This window comes from Oratosquilla oratoria, chromosome 3 (genome assembly GCF_046742065.1).
Source record: "Oratosquilla oratoria isolate Oo_2021 chromosome 3, ASM4674206v1, whole genome shotgun sequence".
Lineage (NCBI taxonomy): Eukaryota > Metazoa > Arthropoda > Malacostraca > Stomatopoda > Squillidae > Oratosquilla > Oratosquilla oratoria.
The window spans coordinates 12668429-12688428 of record NC_134779.1 but is presented as its reverse complement, the minus strand read 5'-3'; the positions used below and the strand labels follow the sequence as shown (position 1 = coordinate 12688428).

General features: G+C 41.9%; 1 protein-coding gene across 2 annotated transcripts in view; it reads left to right on the top strand.

The window, feature by feature from the left end:
* The window catches only part of LOC143020391 (uncharacterized), an 18070-nt gene extending 436 nt beyond the window's left edge, over positions 1–17634 (top strand). Inside the window, exons 2-7 of one of the 2 annotated variants that reach the window (XM_076176814.1) lie at positions 9651–9908; positions 11173–11334; positions 12591–12651; positions 13988–14066; positions 14859–15008; positions 15492–17634. In XM_076176814.1, coding sequence (XP_076032929.1) covers positions 9653–9908; positions 11173–11334; positions 12591–12651; positions 13988–14066; positions 14859–15008; positions 15492–15893 — 1110 coding nt within the window. In that variant the 5' untranslated portion in view covers positions 9651–9652 and the 3' untranslated portion in view covers positions 15894–17634. Of the gene's footprint in view, positions 1–9650; positions 9909–11169; positions 11335–12590; positions 12652–13987; positions 14067–14858; positions 15009–15491 lie in introns of both variants that reach the window. The other variant, XM_076176805.1, reaches the window with a different exon arrangement.
* The last annotated feature ends 2366 nt before the right edge of the window (positions 17635–20000 follow it).

The window sequence follows — 20000 nt, the reverse complement described above, 5'->3', positions numbered from 1 at the left end:
ATCGTACCAGCGCAACAAATGCAGTGCGGTGCAGCGTTGTACAGACAGGATGCGGCCGTTAATTATTGAGCCAGTTCTCTGCAAAAGTGAAGATAATCTAATTATATCTTCTGGTGGTATCGTGATCCTATGGGGAGAATATACAGCTCGAATTTTTAAAATGCACATGCATACAAACACAAGAAGCGAAATGCTGTAATGTCTATGCATTGGTTTCTGTTTTGTTTTATTATGGCGATTTGACTGTTTGTTTATTTCGTTGCTTTTCGTTTTTCTACCTCCGAACTGCTGGATGACGTTTGGCAGTCCGGTACCATTCCTTCTGACTGGAAAATGGGTCTGGTCGTCCCTATCTGGAAGGGGGACTGACAGTATTGCAACAACTACCGCTGTATTGTATAGCTCACTGTGCCGGATAAGGTCCTCGCCCATCTGTTGCTAGTATGAGCTTCCTCCCACCTGTTAAAGTTTCAGTCCTGAGCATTTTGGGTTCACGCCCGGTAAGTCAACAAGTGATTGGATCCTTGTTCTTCGTGTTCTTGTGGAGCGCTGACTAGGGTTGCTTGCAGCTTTGATTATCTCAAGGCGCTTGATTCGGTAGTTTGTGGGGCTATTCTGGGATCTTCTGTGGATTTGTGGGATTCCTGAGAGGATTATTGATCTGGTCTATACTCTGAGGTAGGGAGTGCTGTGAAATGTGGACGGCTCCTTCCATTTCTATTTTGGAGCAAACCAGGGGTGAGTACTCCCCCCCCCCATGTTTTTTTATTGCATGGTTTGGGACGGAGTTGTTGATCAGGGTCATCGCGGAGTATTTATTGACAACCCCAAGGTCATCGACCTTGTCTTTACCAATTATACTGCCCTTATGGAATTGTTGGAGGTCCTGGTTACCGCGTTTGAGTCACTGGAAGAAGGAGACAAGACGGCCTCGATTCCAGGTCTCTTGGACCAAGACCAAGGTCCAGGCGTTTGGCGGCCTACTGGAAGGTCCAGCTCAGTTCGTCCATATATGTGATGAAGACAGTAAGGTCTTGCAAAGCTCCACATACTTTGGTAGTTTATCATGTAACAATGTGAGGTCATGTCAGGAAGTATTATGAATGACTGGGATGGCCTACAGTGTTATGGATTCGCTCAACTAGAGTATATGGCGTTGTCGATATTTATACAGGACTAAGATCTGAATCATCAAGTTGCTGTGAGACATGGGTACTGGATGCTGACCTGAAAGTATCCAAGTGCCATCGGAGAATCATGGCGTGTCTCCGGAATGAGTTTGTATCAAACCAGAGACTGTACTGTAGGACCCAGTTTAGGCCCATCACCAGCATGACTCGTGAATGTCAGCTCCAGCTATATGGGCATCATGTGGCACGGTTTCCTGTCGTTGATTCTAAGAGGACCATCAATCAAGAAGACGAAGGGGACGCCCCCTAGAACTCATGGCTGGGAGAGAGAGACTGATTCTGCCCAGAGCTTCTTGCAATGGGAAGCGTGACTGGATCTTGCTCGGAGAAACTGTGACGGTTGGTGTCGACGCGTGAGTTAGATGACGCGTACCCTTAGTGCATGATGATGACCTCGTTATGGGTCAAAAGGTCTCCTATCGGCGGGGATCATGAGTTGCACCTTTAACTGACAGAATTTCCACACACACACACACACACACACACACACACACACACACACACACACACACACACACACACACACATATATATATATATATATATATACATATATATATATATATACAATCATATATATATATATATAATATATATATATATATATGTACATATAGATAAATATATATATATATATGTATATACACATGTATATACACATATATATATATATATACATACATGTATATACATATATATATACAGTATATATATATATATATATATACATACATTTATATATATACATATATATAAACATATACATATATAAACATATATATACATATATATATATATTATATATACATATATATATATACTATATATACATATACATATATAAACATATATATACATATACATACATTTATATATTGTTGTAGTTGTTCAGACTTTTCTTCGTATTCTCGATTTTCCTGATAAGAGATTTTCCATTGAATGGGTGGATTGAAACTAGGTCTCTATATTCTTCCATTTGTTCTTATTTGATATCAACGTTTCGTCTTAAACAAGACATTATCAAGATATAACTGAAATAACAAAAATTACATGGTAACAGTAAAGGTACTAGACAATAACAAGATATAACTGGAATAACAAAAATTACATGGTGACAATAAAGGTACTAGACAATATCATATATATATATATATACATATAAACATATATATATATATACATACATTTATATATATATACATATATATATATATATATATACATACACACACACACACATATTTTGTTGAGACATTCTGACAGGTTGACTTAAGTGGAGTAGGAAACACAGGAGTTTTAGTCTGATTTTATTCCTGACTAGTTTCGCATACCTGCGAAATTAGTCAGGAATAAACTCAGATTAAAACTCCCGTGTTTCCTAGTCACACACACACACACACACACACACGCGCGCGCGCATATATATATATATATATATATATATATACATACATACATATGTATATCTATGTAGGTTAATATATATATATATATATATATATATTGGTGAGGAACAGTGTGGATTTGGGACGGGTAGAGGTTGTGTAGATCAGATCTTTGTGGTGAGACAAATATGTGAGAAAGCTATAGGAAAGGGGAAGGATGTTTTTTGGGCTTTTATGGTTCTGGAAAAGGCTTACGATAGGGTAGACAGAAAGGCACTGTGGGAGGTTATGCAGATATATGGGATAGGAGGAAAGCTTTTAGGAGCTGTCAAGAGTTTTTATGAGAGTAGTAGAGCTTGTGTCAGGATTGGAAATGGAGAGAGTGAGTGGTTCGAGGTAAAGGTGGGACTTCGTCAAGGATGCGTTATGTCGCCCCGGCTGTTCAACTTATACATGGATGGGGTGGTGCGAGAGGTAAATGCAGGGATGGTGGGTCAGGGATTGGAGATGGTTAAAGAAAATGGAGAAAAGTGGGAGGTGAGCCAGCTGTTGTTTGCTGACGATACTGCGCTTGTGGCAGGATCGGAGGCGGGACTGAGGAGGTTGGTGACAGAGTTTGGGAGAGTATGTGATAGAAGAAAGTTAAAGATAAATGTAGGCAAAAGTAAGGTGATGAGATGTACAAGGGGTGAAAGTGGCAGTAGACTGGAAGTGAGCATTAAGGGAGAGCGACTGGAGGAAGTGGATAGTTTTAGATACTTGGATGCAAATGTGGCAGGAAAAGGTGGAGTGAAGGTGAAGGTTGAATGTAAATTGAGAGAAGCGAGTAAATGCCTTGGTGGATTAAAGAGTGTAATGAGGAATAGACATTTGGGAATGGATGCTAAGAGGAGACTGTATGAAGGAGTGATTGTGCCAACAGCACTGTATGGGGCAGAAACATGGAACATAAGAGAGGAAGAGAGAAGGAGTTTGAATGTGTTTGAGATGAGGTGTCTGAGAAGTATGATGGGGGTTGCTAGGCTGGATAGAGTGAGACATGGGGAGGTGAGGAGAAGAACAGGGGTGGAAAGGGAGTTGGGAGATAGGGTTGATGAAAGAGTATTAGGATGGTTTGGACACATGGAAAGAATGAGTGAAGAAAGACTAGTAAAAGAGGTGTGGAAGGCAGATGTGGAAGGAGTGAACATGAGGGGACGTCCTAGGATGAGGTGGATGGATGGGGTGAAGAGGTCTTTCGGGAAGAGGGGAGTGTCTGGTGAGGAAGGACGGAAGAGGACGGAAGACGGGGGTGAGTGGGGAATGGTTGTGTATGGATGATGTTGTGATGCATGGGGTGGAATGGGCGGGGGGATGGGGGGTGAGGTAGTATGTGTGAGCAAAATTTGACGCAGCCCGAAGGGGTTTCTCCCCGTCTTCTCCTTTTATGCATGGGGGGACGGGGAGGGGGGGTCGCCGATTTAATGAAGCGGCCTTGCTGTGGATGTGCTGTGTCTTGCGACACTGCTTCTGACCCAGGGCAGTGGACAAGGTGCAGGGGTGACCCGTCATCCAGGAGGTGCTCAGATAAGAGGGAGGGTGGAGAGGTGTGGAGTGTATTCAGGGATGGAATGGGTGGGAATGATTTTATGCCTTTTCCTTTTTGGCTACCTCCCTTGTAAGGGGGAAAAAGCTTTGGTATATGTATGTATATATATATATATATATATATATATATATATATATATATACATACATATATATGTAAACACACACACACACACACACACACACACAATATATATATATATATATATACACATATATACATATACGAGTATATATATATATATATATATATATATATACATATATAAACATATATACACACACACACACACACGACTCGGTAGCGCGGTTGGTAGAGCACTGGACTGGGAAGTACGGTGGTGCTCGCAGTAGCTGGTTCGAATCCTCCCCAGGGCCGAAATTATTTCGGTATCGCTGCGCTTCGGGTCGTTACTCTGACTCTCGTGGGCGGGAAGTTGCGTGTGTGTGTGAAAGGTCATAGCATTACCCATAGATCGGTCATACGAGCTCTGAGCTCTCTTCCGGGAGGGAAATAGCTGTCGATCACGAATCCAACACGTGATCCATAGAAGACCAAGGTGAATACACACACACACACACACACACACACACACATACTGTATATATATATAATATATATATATATATATATATGCGGAAAAACCACCAAGGAAAAAGAAAAACTGATGACCAAGCGCTTTCGTCTATTCAGACATCCTCAGGGTACATAGAAAAGAAAAAGTACACAAGAATATATACAAAGAGTATGAGGTCAGGGAAGGAACCAGGAGAGGTTGCGAGGATCTAATGTCAACCTGACCCGTTCGCGGCAGCGGACGTTTGGGCTACTACTTTTTTCACAATAAAATTGTCTAACTTATACATACCATGACTTAAATTTAAGTTATTGACAAATGTATCTTTGATCAGACTGGATTCTATTATATTTCTCGTCAAATATGACTTATCTTTAACAATTTCTTTAGCACCCTCCCAATTTATACAATGATTAAAATCCCTTAGGTGAATAAATAAGGCATTAGACATTTGCCCACTCTTGACGCTATACTGATGTTGTTTTAACCTTACTTTTAATTCTTTTCCAGTCTGACCAATATAGCATTTGTCGCAATTTTTACATGGAATTGAATATATACATCCTTCTTCCTTATATGGAGAGTTTTTAATTAAAAGACTTCTAACTGTATTGGAGTTCTTAAATGCTACTTGAATGTTGAAAGTCTTAAGAATATGTGGTAGTTTGACGAAATTCTCGTTGAAAGGCAGTACAAGTAGGTTCTTTACATTAAAAGTTTTACTAGCTTTTTCCTCGTAGAAAGATTTCTTAGCCGATTTATAAGAAATCTCCACGAGGTGCTTAGGATATTTTAATTTTGATCAAAATTAAAACAACTTTTAAAAGGTCATGACCACTTAATTAAAGAGTTTTCATCCACCTCACCTTCTTTGCCATACATGTATGGATTAATCAAAACTCATAAGCCTAATAACCCGGTGAGACCTATTACTTGTTCTATAGGATCTGCCAGTTATAAGTTATCTAAGTGGCTAGTGTCTATCTTAAGTCCTCTTGTAGGCTCCATCTCTAGTAGCCACATTAAGAACAATGTAGAGTTAGTTGATAAGCTTAACAACCTAAATTTAAATTACCATTTTAAGTTAATAAGTTATGATGTTACCTCGGTATTTACTCGTGTACCGGTTTTTGATTTATTGTTGTATCTTGAAGAAGAATTGAAGAAACATGAGTTGCCACTGCCTACCACCACTATCATTGAATTAATTAAATTATGCATTGTTGACTCATATTTTGTATTTGACGGTAATTTTTTCCAGCAAAAGTTTGGTATGGCTATGGGTAACCCACTTTCTCCAGTTCTAAGCAATCTTTACATGGAATTTTTTGAAACTAAATTATTACCTAAGATTCTCCCCCATTTTGTCACATGGTACAGATACATTGATGATATCTTATGTATTTGGCCTGCAAATGATGATCCTACTTTGTTCTTAACTAAACTCAATGCCTTGGTCCCTTCCATTAAATTTACCATGGAAATAGAAGAAAATGATCATTTACCTTTCCTTGATGTTATGATTTACAGAAAGGAAAGGTCCTTCAAATTTGATGTCTATAGAAAACCCACCAATGTTCTTTCATACGTACATTTTTATTCGTCTCATCATTGCAGGACAAAGATGTCAGTGTTGTCATCAATGTTTCTGAGAGCCCATAGAATTTGCAGTCCGGAGTTTTTGGATGATGAACTCTTAAGAATATCTAACATAGCTTCAAAATTAAAATATCCTAAGCACCTCGTGGAGATTTCTTATAAATCGGCTAAGAAATCTTTCTACGAGGAAAAAGCTAGTAAAACTTTTAATGTAAAGAACCTACTTGTACTGCCTTTCAACGAGAATTTCGTCAAACTACCACATATTCTTAAGACTTTCAACATTCAAGTAGCATTTAAGAACTCCAATACAGTTAGAAGTCTTTTAATTAAAAACTCTCCATATAAGGAAGAAGGATGTATATATTCAATTCCATGTAAAAATTGCGACAAATGCTATATTGGTCAGACTGGAAAAGAATTAAAAGTAAGGTTAAAACAACATCAGTATAGCGTCAAGAGTGGGCAAATGTCTAATGCCTTATTTATTCACCTAAGGGATTTTAATCATTGTATAAATTGGGAGGGTGCTAAAGAAATTGTTAAAGATAAGTCATATTTGACGAGAAATATAATAGAATCCAGTCTGATCAAAGATACATTTGTCAATAACTTAAATTTAAGTCATGGTATGTATAAGTTAGACAATTTTATTGTGAAAAAAGTAGTAGCCCAAACGTCCGCTGCCGCGAACGGGTCAGGTTGACATTAGATCCTCGCAACCTCTCCTGGTTCCTTCCCTGACCTCATACTCTTTGTATATATTCTTGTGTACTTTTTCTTTTCTATGTACCCTGAGGATGTCTGAATAGACGAAAGCGCTTGGTCATCAGTTTTTCTTTTTCCTTGGTGGTTTTTCCGCATATTTAGAATCACGAGTTTATGTGATTTCTCATGATACATGCATATATATATATATATATATATATATATACATAACAACCACAATGCACTTTAATTCTGAGCCATCAACATCGGGAGGTCGGATGGAGGCCACATGCAGAAATTGAAATGCAGTACTGTCGAGGACGCGGACTCAGCAATCACATCACAAGTACCGTAATAACTTACCGACTACGCTGTCTTGATAGCGTAGTTGGTAAGTTACTACGACACTTGTCACGTGATTGCTGAGTTCGAGTCCTCGGCAGTACTGCATTTCAATTTCTGCATGTGGCCTCCATCCGGTCTCCCGATGTTGATGGCTTAGAATTAAAGTGCATTGTGGTTATTAAAATGTATCTCTAATCACTGGGACCCAGTCAGTGTTGTATACACACACACACACACACACACACACACACACACACACACACACACACACACACACACACACATGTATATATTTATATATATATATTGTATATATATATATATATATATATATATATATATATATATTGGTGGCTCATAGATATCCCATTATTCATATATAAAGTTATAGATACGAAGATAAATAGATAATCAAATGGATACATAGAGGAAAACAAACGTAGAATCCACAGCAATATCAAAACCGTTACAAAACAACTCCCCACTACCCAGACGCGTTTCCAGGAACCTCCCTCTTAACCCCCACCCTCGCCTTTTATCCCCGGCTGCCGTTACGTCGCCTGACACCCAGCCGTTACACTCCATGCCTCCAGCTACGTCACAAATTACATCCACCGCCACTTCTGCTCAACGGGTCGACTTTTTTTCACTCCTGTCCAAGGAGTGCCATATTTATGACCCTCTACCACCTCTAGAGCCATTTTTACCTAAAATAACCTCCACTCCACCCCACCGCTACCCACACACTTGTGATATTAATCGTAGCTGCAACAACCTCACTCAGGTTTGCTAAAAAAAGGACATGTGCCGATGAAAAAGACAGTTCTGACTGGAACGTCAGTGTAAGGGTTCAACCTGAATTAACTCCGTGTAAATATGTTTAAAATACTTCATTATTGGTTAAATTCAGTCCGGTCAGTAGAGAGCATCTCTAGGAAACCCCTTTTGTTCTTTCTTTGGCTTGGACAGAGCTGGGAAAAGTGACACAGGGTTTCAAGAAAGGACAGGAACTGTCCTGAAAAGGGACACAGTTGTTAGCCAACAACTCCCCCCTCGGTGATAAACCGAATGGGAGTAACGGTGAACTTTTGTGTGTTGCGGACTCGTGAAAAGTTTGTTCTGGCGGTTAAGGACTTGTGAAAAGTTGGTGATGCATTTGTGTTAATTTCCAGGACACCCTGTCCAGACCTGTGTACCTTTTTCAACCCGATGCTGGCAACCACGGATGAGTTTCAGGGTCCCCATCCACAGTGCGATTTGGTCTTGAGACCACTGGATCCGATGAGATTGAATCGTGTATGTACTGATTTTGGTTTGTCCGACCGACATTCATGATCCAAGCTGGTCGGATCCGACCAGATCTGCCCGGTGACCTAAAGACCAAATCGTACTGTGGATGGGATCACTTATACCGGTGTCACACTATGCGGCGGCGCCGGACGCGGCCAGAGTATGAGAATGTTCAATTGGTTTAATAAAATAAAGTTTCTACCACTGCCCGCGGCACAGAGACCGACTCAAATAAGATGCAGTTAACTGGTTTACGAGCGCAGAAGTCCCGTTTGGGGTACGGACTACACAACTTTTGTGTAGTCAATATCTTAAGAACTTCAGCGACACCCCTACGGACCATAGTCATCCAGCACTCCTTTATGACAGGAGACACAGCCACACATAAAAATGAATGCCAGTCATTTTGAACTTCTATTCTCGCTCCGTTCTGTCACCCTCCTCTTCTCTCTCTGTGACTCCTCGGTGCGATATTGCCTCACAGGGAAAGAAGCGAGTACCGTAGCGCGTAGCACTTTGCTATGGGTTGTCACAGGCCTACTGATGTGTTCTCTTCTACCCTATATACAGGGGTGAATGTCCCACCTTTAGGTGTAAGGGTAGCGTGTGGACGTAGTAGGAACGTCCGCGTGCGTGTGTTGTCTGAATAAGGAGCCAGGCGTTTCTGACTGGATGCTAACATAGGTGCGCATGAAGCCTTACGTACCAAGTCTCATTTATGTGTCCGCCCAGGGAATTGTGAATATACTAGTTCTAGTCTTCAATCATAAAATAACGATGCGTGAGTCTGGTCCGTAGGAGATGTCACTAGTAAAGTCCCTAGAATTATCTGTACGATGGCGGGGGATGGGGGATTTTTTCCCTAAGTTTGTGGAGCTAATCTTCGGTTACCCCTTGTCCTCGTGGTGAACCCCTGACCTCATTCCACCTTCTCTTCTCTCTGACCCACACCATGTACCGCCGCCCAGGAATGAAGCTGCGACACACCGCGAGTCTCCGCCTCCTGGCGCTGCTCCTCGTCACCTTCATCACGGGAGTTCGCAGCGAGGAAGAAGTCGAGGTGGCGGAGGAGCTCCCCAATCCGGAGGCCTACCGGCAGGGTCGTCCGGGGCCGGGGCAGAGGTACGGCAATCCAGGGTATCGGGATTCGAGCCGGTGGGGCAGTGAGCCACGCCCGTCCTATGACATGAATGATGTGTTCCAAGCCCTGCAGAAGAGCCGCAACAGTGAGTATCAAGACGTCTATTAGTACCTATTCAGCTCGCGCACAAAGGGGGTGGCTTGTGTGTGACGTCACTTGGTGTAAGAGAATTTATATACATATAACGGGTAGAGTGAAGATGAACAAGTGGCTGGAATGGGCTCGCGTTCGGGTTGTGTGAGAGTAGTTAGGCAACCACACAGCCATGAACACGAGTCACTTTAGTTTATATCGGGACCCAATGACGCCAGAGCCTCAGTGCTCCCCCCACCCCACCCCCACCCCCACCGCTGCGAAATGACCTGACTGGGAGTCTGCAGCATTCGGGGCGCGTCGCCGAAAAGTGACGCCATGTGACACGACACCAGTGTCAAAGGCGGCGGGAGAAGGCGCCACCTGGTGCATCATTCCTTTTTGTGGGGCACATGGTGGTGTCTCAAGGCGTCATCACACTAGGTTATTTTTCCTCCGACTGTTGAAGCAGATTTGAAGCCCGCAGCTTCCGGGGTGCTGGGGACCTGATATACTGGATGAAATTAATTTTCCTCCAGCATATCAAATGGCATTCTATCTAAATTGTTGAGAAAACAAAATCGTTTGTCATAGTGATTTTACGGCGGATAAAGTTCTGGAAGTGGACGGTGCCGCCAATGAATCGGATGTCGAAGGAAAAAGCGACCAGTGTCATAATGATTCGGTGGGCGCGCCCTTCCATGAGAACAGGATGGTGATGGTGGTTGAGATCATTGTGCACAATGAGGTCCATTCGGATTCAGGGAATTCTACAATACTTGTGTGTGTGCATGTGCGTGTATGTGTGTGTGCGTGTTTGCCTAATTGTAATATACAGGGTTGGAGCTATGCTTATGGGATTCCGTTTCTTTACTTCCATTGATAAAAAAAAAATCCTTAAATTCAGCTGCATAATCCGATTAATTTCGTTTTTATGAATTCTTCCATAAATCTGACTAAAGGTGGCGGCACACCAGGCTAGCATGCTTTGGCTGCGACTTCTGTTACAAAATTCTAGACTTCCGTTAGAACATCTCACCAATGTGTCTAACATTCATATTTTAGGTTTAACTTATCTTAGTTCGTCATTCGGCTACTCACTATATGAAGCAAAAGTAATTTGACATTTGGAAATCTGAAAAACAAGAGATCATAACCGAAGTCGTTTTTACTCAAAGTAGAAAAAAGTAGCATGCTATAGTGAGAAATGTCTACTGTCCCGCCATTTTTTCGTGGAAAGCTCAGTTTTGTTTTGCATGTTCCTTTTTCTTCAGCAGGCAACAGGCGGGGCTCCAGCTCCGGCTCCGGTTCCGGTTCCTCAGATTCTGGATTTAATTCCAAGTCCGGATACAACTCCAAATTGGACTACAACTACGAGTCTGACTTCAGCAGCGGAAGAAGAAAGGACGAGTTTTACACGTCGCCCTATGACTCGACAAGTACGTTGTGTCCTCATCTTAGGTTTTCTAATCTATTTATCTATTCGTTTATCTTAAACGGTCCACTGACAAGGGTAGACGGAGCCTGCCCATCACGGCGGGAGGAACTTGCCTAAGAGAGAGAGAGAGAGAGAGAGAGAGAGAGAGAGAGAGAGAGAGAGAGAGAGAGAGAGAGAGAGAGAGAGAGAGAGAGAGAGAGAGAGAGAGAGAGAGAGAGAGAGAGAGAGAGAGAGAGAGAGAGAGAGAGAGAGAGAGAGAGAGAGAGAGAGAGAGAGAGAGAGAGAGAGAGAGAGAGAGAGAGAGAGAGAGAGAGAGAGAGAGAGAGAGAGAGAGAGAGGCAGGCTTTCTGTTACTGGGGGATGGAGAATCGGTAACTGTGCGGGGCTTGGGTGAATGGGCGACCCGTCTCGCAACACGTTTGCACATGACATGTCGTACAGGACGCCTCATTAATTGGGCCGCTCAAGCAAGCAACCCCTTCACACTCCAACCTGCTTGCTCACGATGGTGTCGTACGGGCGCGCGTGTGTGTGCGCATGCGTGACATGTGTCACATAAGTCGTTCAGCGCATGGGCGGCGAAGTCACACACTTTGTGGCTGCAGAGGACAAACAACCTTAGCGTGGATTGAACTACTCGCGTCCTCCATCAAGTTTCTGAACCCCCGCCCCTTACGGACCAGTCGCTCGGCGTTCTTGTTCAGAGGAGATAAAAAAAAAAAAAAAAAACACTGATCGTTTTCAGCTTCTACTATGTTTCCTGATGCCCTCGTTAAAACTTTCCTTTGCAGCCTCTGTTAACACACCTCTTTAGAACGATATTTTCGCCATAGAAACACTGGTTATTGCTGGGAAATATATACAAATACTACTAATAATAATAATAACATTGATAACAATAGCGGTAATAGTAACAATTTTAGTGTTATTATTATCTATTAGAAGTCGTCTTGATTCCTTACGGAGCAGACAGGGATTATCCTTCACCCACGAGTAGCAAAGATGACAAGGAAACTATGAATGGCGGATGGGAGTGGCTGGCTGGCTACCTTGTACATAAAGGGGGAAGAGGCCTTGGTATATAGATCTAATTATTACTGTTTACTATAAGTAGTAGTATTAATAGTGGTAGTAGTAAAAACAATACCTTTGCATACAGATAGAGTTATGTATATTTATTATTGGAAGTAGTGGGAGTAGAAATAACAATTGATAACAACCACGCTCTTGACATCATGTCTCCATCTCTGACCCCAGGTTTCGGTTCGCTCGGGGCAGCGTCTGAATACGGAGGCTACGCCAGCGAAAGTGGATATGGGTGAGTCTTCGCCTCTTCGGGGAGGAACCTACTCCCCTTCGCACTCCTCCCCCCCCCCCCGGTGGGATCCCTACCTAGGGAAAGGTGTGGAAGGGGCTTTAGGGGGAGCCCAAACGTTCGAGTTCAAGTTATTGGGATATTGATCTTCATAGAAATCACAAGTGTACTTACTTTTCAATGTACATCTACAGAACGTGATATCTAATACATCATATATATATATATATATATATATATATATATATATATATATGTATGTATGTACATGTGTATATATATGTATGTATATATATATATATATATATATATATATATATATATATATATGAGTGTATGTGTGTGTAATAAAAACACTAGAAGCTTGTGCTTACAAATACAGGAGTAACCACCAGAAAAATAAACTAATGAAACAAAGCTCTTTCGTGTATTTACATTAGACTAGTACTAAATGTAAATACGCGAAAGCGCTCTGCTTTGTTAGTTTATCTTTACTGGTGAATCCTGCATATATATATATATATATATAATATATATATATATACATATAAACAATGTGTGTGTATGTATACATATATATATATGTATGTATGTATATATATATATATATATGTATATATATATATATATATATATATATATATATGCAATAAAAACACTAGGAGCGTGTGTTCACAAATAAGGGGATAAATGTTAATCTTCATCAAGGTTTGTACAAATTAGATAGTTTTATTTCTCATGAAATTTCAAAATTGTTTGAATTGTAATATAAATTATGAGCAGTTGTCCCATACTTGTTGGTTACTAGGACGGCCCAAACGTCCCATACTTGTTGGCTACCAGGACGGCCCATACGTCCGTCACGTGTACTTCTTCCACTACCTCTCCGAATGCCCTCTTCACTATGTCATATATTCTGTACCTTGTTTCTTCATCTTATAATTCCTTCTTTGTATCTGCACTGAAGATGTAATTACACGAAAGCGCTCTGCTTCTTTAGTTTACTTTTTCCTAGTGGTTATTTACGCATATATATATATATATATATATATATATATATATATGTATATATATATATATATATATACATATATACATACATAACATATTACAGAAAACCCACATTCGGAGTGAAATAAAAGTTTGGGAGAACGCTAACTTCTGTAATTTGGCTGTCAACTGCCAAGTTTTTCTTTCATTCCGTCTGTGGGTTTTCTGTGTGGTTTACAAATGCGCCATATATATATATATATATATATATATATATATATATATATATATATATATATATATATATATATATATATTGTATTACTATTCGCCCCACCTCTTTGCGTAGGCTCACCTGCGCTTCAGGATACGTCAACGCCTCGGCTGTTGCACTGTTAGCCTTCCTCTTCCTCCTGAACATCGTGCAGGTAAGCAAGCAGACATTCGAATCATTTGTCTATCTATTTATTTGTTCGTTTGTTTATCGCGTTTTCTTACTGTGTCGTCAGCACTGCAACGGCTCTTGCGAAAGCTGTGGATTTTTTTTTTTTTTTATTTTTTTTTATTTTTTTTTTTTTTTTACTGTTGTCAGGGGGTGCGTGGTTTCCTTGTACTTGTTGAATACAAAAGGTATTTTGAATCTGTATGACCTTTGGCTCAGTGTGGAGTTAGATAGCAAATGTGATTGGAATGTAACCGACGACAGAGGGATTTCAAATCTGCATGCCCGTTGGTTCGGTGTGACGTTATAGGAAAGGTGTTTTGAATCTCCACGACCGTTGGGTCGGTGTGCGGCGACAGAGGGAATTAGACCGTTGGTTTGGTGTGATGATTGAATAGCAGGGGGAATTTGGATCTCCACGACCGTTGGCTAGGTGTGAGGTTTAAATAGCAAATGGAGTTTGAATCTGCTTAGTACACCGTTAAGACCGCCCTACCCCCCTTTTATAGTTTTTGCCAATTTTTCCTCTCCGAATTTTCGTTGGCGACCAAGAATTGTCTAGACGTCTATCTGGGGTATTTGATATTGATAAAAATGACTCATTGTAAAATAGGGTACCTTAATATCTTCCTTACTGAGTGAGGGGAAGGGGATACCTCCAGAGATGAACAAAATCCTCAGACGGCAATTGGAATAATGGTATTCAAGAGCCTATTAGTGACCAACCACAACCCTACGGGTTACCCGTCTCACCCTCCTCCTTATTCTACTCCACCAGGATGTCATCCAGCAGATCACGGCAGGTGGCGCTCGTCGCAAGCGGGATGACTCTTCGTCCTCATCTTCGTCAGAGCTCCTACAATTCCTCTCTGATGGAGGCGTGGACGCCCTTTACGAGCACGTGCCCCACACGGTGCTCTCCCTCATGGTGAGTTGTTCTCCAACAGTCTTGTCTCCTGTAACCGGAGCTTCTATCCTTGAGGGGAGATGAGTCTGCAATCATAAAAGAATACCGAGTGACTCTGATCCATAGGGGTTGTCTTTTAAGTCCATGAAATATCAGCTGTATACAAATCATACATTCATACGAGCGGCAGAAGGAGGGGGGGTGCAAACAGGAATACATACAAACAAATATAGACACAAACAGGAAAACATGAACACAAACCGACTGGTAGATAGGTGCAGACAGACACACAGACCGGCAAGAAGGTAAGACACGTCAGGCAAACAGATACGCAGTCCAACAGGTATACAGAAACACAAAATACGTACACAGACTTACAGGTTGTAGTCCTGAAGGAAATTAGGCCCAAAATAGATAAATCGATAAATGAATAAATGAATAAACAAATACGCCCTCAAGCAAGTAAGGAAGCATCTGCGACATTTTCTTTCTCTCCCTCCATAGATCGACCTACTGGACGCATGGGACGCCGACCACCCTGAGCAATGCACCGACATGATCTTGTGTGAGGCCAACAACGACCTCACGACAAAATTCGGCTCCGCCGGACGAATCCTCGGGGCTTTGGTTTCCAACGTGGCCGCCACGGCCTTCGGCGGGAGTGATCCTCGTAGGTTCAACGACTCACTGAAGGCTGCTCGTTTAGGGCGGAGGGATAATTTCGATTGTCAGGCTGCCTTCCCTCGGTGTAGAAGTATAAAATACAGTCAAAACGGCCATAGCCGAACGGATCAGTCCCAGAATTCATCGGTTTACGAGAAAGAAGGTATCGTAGCAGAAGAGGAAGAAATGTTGTTTAATAGTCTTGATCCCAGTGTAATGACGACGTCGACGACGCGTCACTGAACATTACGCTGTCTCACTTCGCCATGGCATCAAATACAAAACGTAGACTTAAAACTTTACCGTTTCTCGAGTGTGATTATTTTGAAGTCTTTAATGAGTGGCATCATTTAGGATCAAATACCTTTGACGTCATTTTGACGTCATTGTGGTGAAGAAGAAATGACCATCACGATGCGCTCCATTAGCGATGAATGCAACCGACTCGAGTCACGGAACCCGATTGTCTTTTGTTATCACTATCGCAAGTGTTCCTTTCAAACATTGAGTGGCATTATCATTGTCCAAAATCATTTCGCATGGTGACAGTGCACATTAATATGTGACTTGCACATGCAATTATAGTGTGAATCAAACGTTATAGAATTTCAGATTGCGAAAATGTCTTATTCTTCATTGTTTGTTATTCTAATTGTTGCTGGGATTTTTTAGGAAAGAAATATATTTGTACTATCATTTGTGACGTTCAGTTATCTTAAATACTTGGATTTCCTTGTTCACCCTCACCGTTCCACGTGATTGGTAGGTCGGGGGGGGGGAGAAAACCAAAAACCAATCACAGCCCGCCTTAGCACACCAGCCACCAATCACAGGGTTTCAATTGTGGGCGGGGCATGATCGGGTTGGAGGCGATAGGCGGAGTCTAGAAGTACTTAGTGTTGGCATCTAGGACAGTTCTTACAGTTAGCTTTATGTAAGTTATATTAAAGACGAGGTTGATAGGAAGGTGTTAGATGAAGAGGTTCTAATGATAACAGTGTAAGTACATTGCTACCGGCTCATGTGCAGTACCAGCAGTTCTTCTGTTGTTGTAGTTTTAATTGTAATATGGCAATAATAAAGGTAAATAACTTATGATAAGATGTGCTCTTTGAAGGAGCAATAATAGGAATTATTTATGTCTGTTCTTCAAAAAATAAAAACCATAATCATTAATGCTATCGTTGTTAACAAAATTACCATAATTTATCAAATTACATTATTATCATCAATGTTATCGTTAGTATAATCATCATTACTGGCATCATCACAATTTTAAATTTTCACAATAATATGATTACTGTAATTACAAATATTTTATTATCATCGTTATTCTTTTCATTATTCTTCTAATTGCTGTTATTTTCATTGTCATTATATTACTGTTATTATCATTATCATTACTATCACCATTATATTATGATTACCATTGTTTTGATCACATTATTATTGTTGTTATATATACAATTACTATTATTGTTGTTATCGTTACATCATTGGTGGCATTAGTTTTCACCTCTAGTATTAATTTTCATCATCGTCATTATCATCATACCTTTACAGTATACACTTTCTTCACATTCGTTCAGTTTGTGTCTTGCATCAATGCCTTCATTATATATCACACTCATTCTTACTTTGCGACCTCATTACGCTCGGTGTCGCTGTTAGTTTGTCTTCCCGTTTCTGGTGTTTACTCTGTGGTGAGTGAGGCAGTATCTGATGCGAGCGTCCTCTACCCGTTTGGCGCGGGCGACTGGATCGTCCGTTGTCTTGTAATGTTGTGTCTAGTTTGTTGTATGTCTATGAGTTAATGATTCCTATAAATGAGTCTAGTTTAATAGACTGACGGCTGATTATGTTTTTCTCTGTTCAATTTACTCCACTGAAATTCATTTGCAGACATTAACTGTATTTTGAAAGAATTATTTGGATATGGCATCTGCTGAAAAATATAAGAGAATAAATTTTTTATTGAACGAGACGTTGTACTTTTATTAACACATTCGTTCTGCTATAGCCTTTCCTCTGCCACATATACAGGAAATATATATATATTGCAGTCTGAATATGGCGTCGCTTACATCGTTCCGGAATGACGCCGCATCCAATATCTACTCTGAAAGTCGTCACACGATTTTATCCTGCTAAGTTTGTATAGTAGTCTGCAAATACAGTGACTGAACACAAACTTGCTTTTACTTAATACCTTTCGCAACCACACCAACCGTAAAATAATGTTACAAACTCATACGACGATTTTCTTAACTATTATTCTAATGTGCTATTCGTAACTTTCATGTAATTACAGTTTTCATGTTTTCTTCATAAAAAATGTAACTCAGTTAAGTACATGAATATACGTTTTATCAATCTGTTGAATATTTCACTTAATCCTTGCATTTCATAAAAATCGAGCTCAAAGACATGAATATATATTTTCACATATCTGTTGTCCACAACACCTATGCCCTTTTCGCATATGCATTACTACCTTGCTTGCCAAGCGTCCATTCTTGGTAAGAAATACAATTTATATTTTTCGAATTTCCAAAACAACCTTATCTTCAGTGTCATCCCTGAGACATAAACGGATAAGTCCATATATATATATATATATATATATACAAGCCCCTGGCTTCGCCAGCCCGGCTGCGCCGGGGGGCTTGGCCTGCGGCTACGCCCCACCTTCAAAGGCTATAAAATATACAACTGTAAATTATTCACCTCTTTTATTTCCGTCATTTTCGTTTTTTAGAAGAATATTTTTATTTAGTCTTACGCCCACGTGCTTTTAGTCTATATTTTGGTGGAGTCCCGTAGATCCGCTGGAGTCCTCAAGATCCGCTCGAGTCCCAAAGATCCGCTCGAGCCCTCAAGATCCGCTCGAGTCCCAAAGATCCGCTCGAGTCCTCTAGATCCGCTCGAGTCCCAAAGATCGGCTCGAGTCCTCTAGATCCGCTCGAGTCCCAAAGATCCGCTCGAGTCCCGCGATCGCGTATATGCGATTTATACCCTTACAGGGATGGCCCGTGTCACGGGATCCGTCATTGTAATCTTTTTGCCGGATCCCCGTTCAACTCGATTAGGGACGTCGTGACATTGAAACATTTTGGAGAATTTTATTTTTTCGTCCCGCTCTCAGCCAATCAGCCGTCTCCGTTGCCGTGACGTCACCGCTCTCGGCCAATCAGTTGTCTCCGTTGCCGTGATGTCATCACTCTCTCAGCCAATCAGCGAGTTGAAACTCACCTAGGAATTTGCAAAGATTATTTTTAGGACAAAGTGTCACCGTAATACCACCTGTCCCCGGCGTCCACAGCGTTTTTTAGATTTTTTTTTATTTAGACTTATATATATATATATATAAGTATCTATAAAAATATTCTTGGCCAGGGGGGCGGGGTCCATGGTACTTTGGGGACACCTGTGGGCAGTGGCGCGGTGTAAAGATGCCGGAGTCTTTTGCTGCTAAGAAACAAAGACAGAGACATTTTTGGAAATGGGTGATAAACACTAAGAAGATAATTAAAAATGTAGTGTTGAAAAACTGTAAACAACTTCAGATGTTGAAATCAGAGCATAGTACAATGTTTCCAAAATTTTACGAGGAGGATCGGCGGGGCGCCCCCAGGAGGATCGGCGGGGGCGCTCCCAGGGGGAGCGGCGGGGCGCCCCCAGCAGGAGGAGCGGCGGGGCGCCCCCAGGAGGAGCGGCGTGGCGCCCCCAGGAGGATCGGCGGGGCTCCCCCAGGAGGATCGGCCGGTTGCCCCCAGGAGGAGCGGCGGGGCGCCCCAAGGAGGATCGGCCGGGCGCCCCCAGGAGGAACGGCGGGGCGCCCCCAGAAGGATCGGCGGGGCGCCCACCAGCTGGAGCGGCGGGGCGCCCCCAGAAGGATCGGCGGGGCGCCCCCAAGAGGATCGGCGGGGCGCCCCCAGAGGATCGGCGGGGCGCCCCCAGGAGGATCGACGGGCGCCCCCAGGAGAAACGGCGGGGCGCCCCCAGCACGAGCGGCGGGGCGCCCCCAGGAGGATCGGCGGGGTGCCCCCTGGAGGAACGGCGGGGCGCCCCCAGGAAGCCGCGAGCAGCGCGAGCAGCGCCGCAGGCCAAGTACCCCTGGCGTAGCCAGGGCCGGCGCAGCCGGGTGCTTGTATATATATATATATATATGTATGTATATATATATATATATATATTTTTCCAACTACAATAAATTTTAATTCCATGTCATCACAATCGTCAATGCGCTCGACGGAGACATATGCGGAAACTGATACGTGTCAGTCTCGATCGTGATGACATGGAATTAAATGTGAAAAGTTACTGAGGTCTCAAACTGTCCGGAAATAG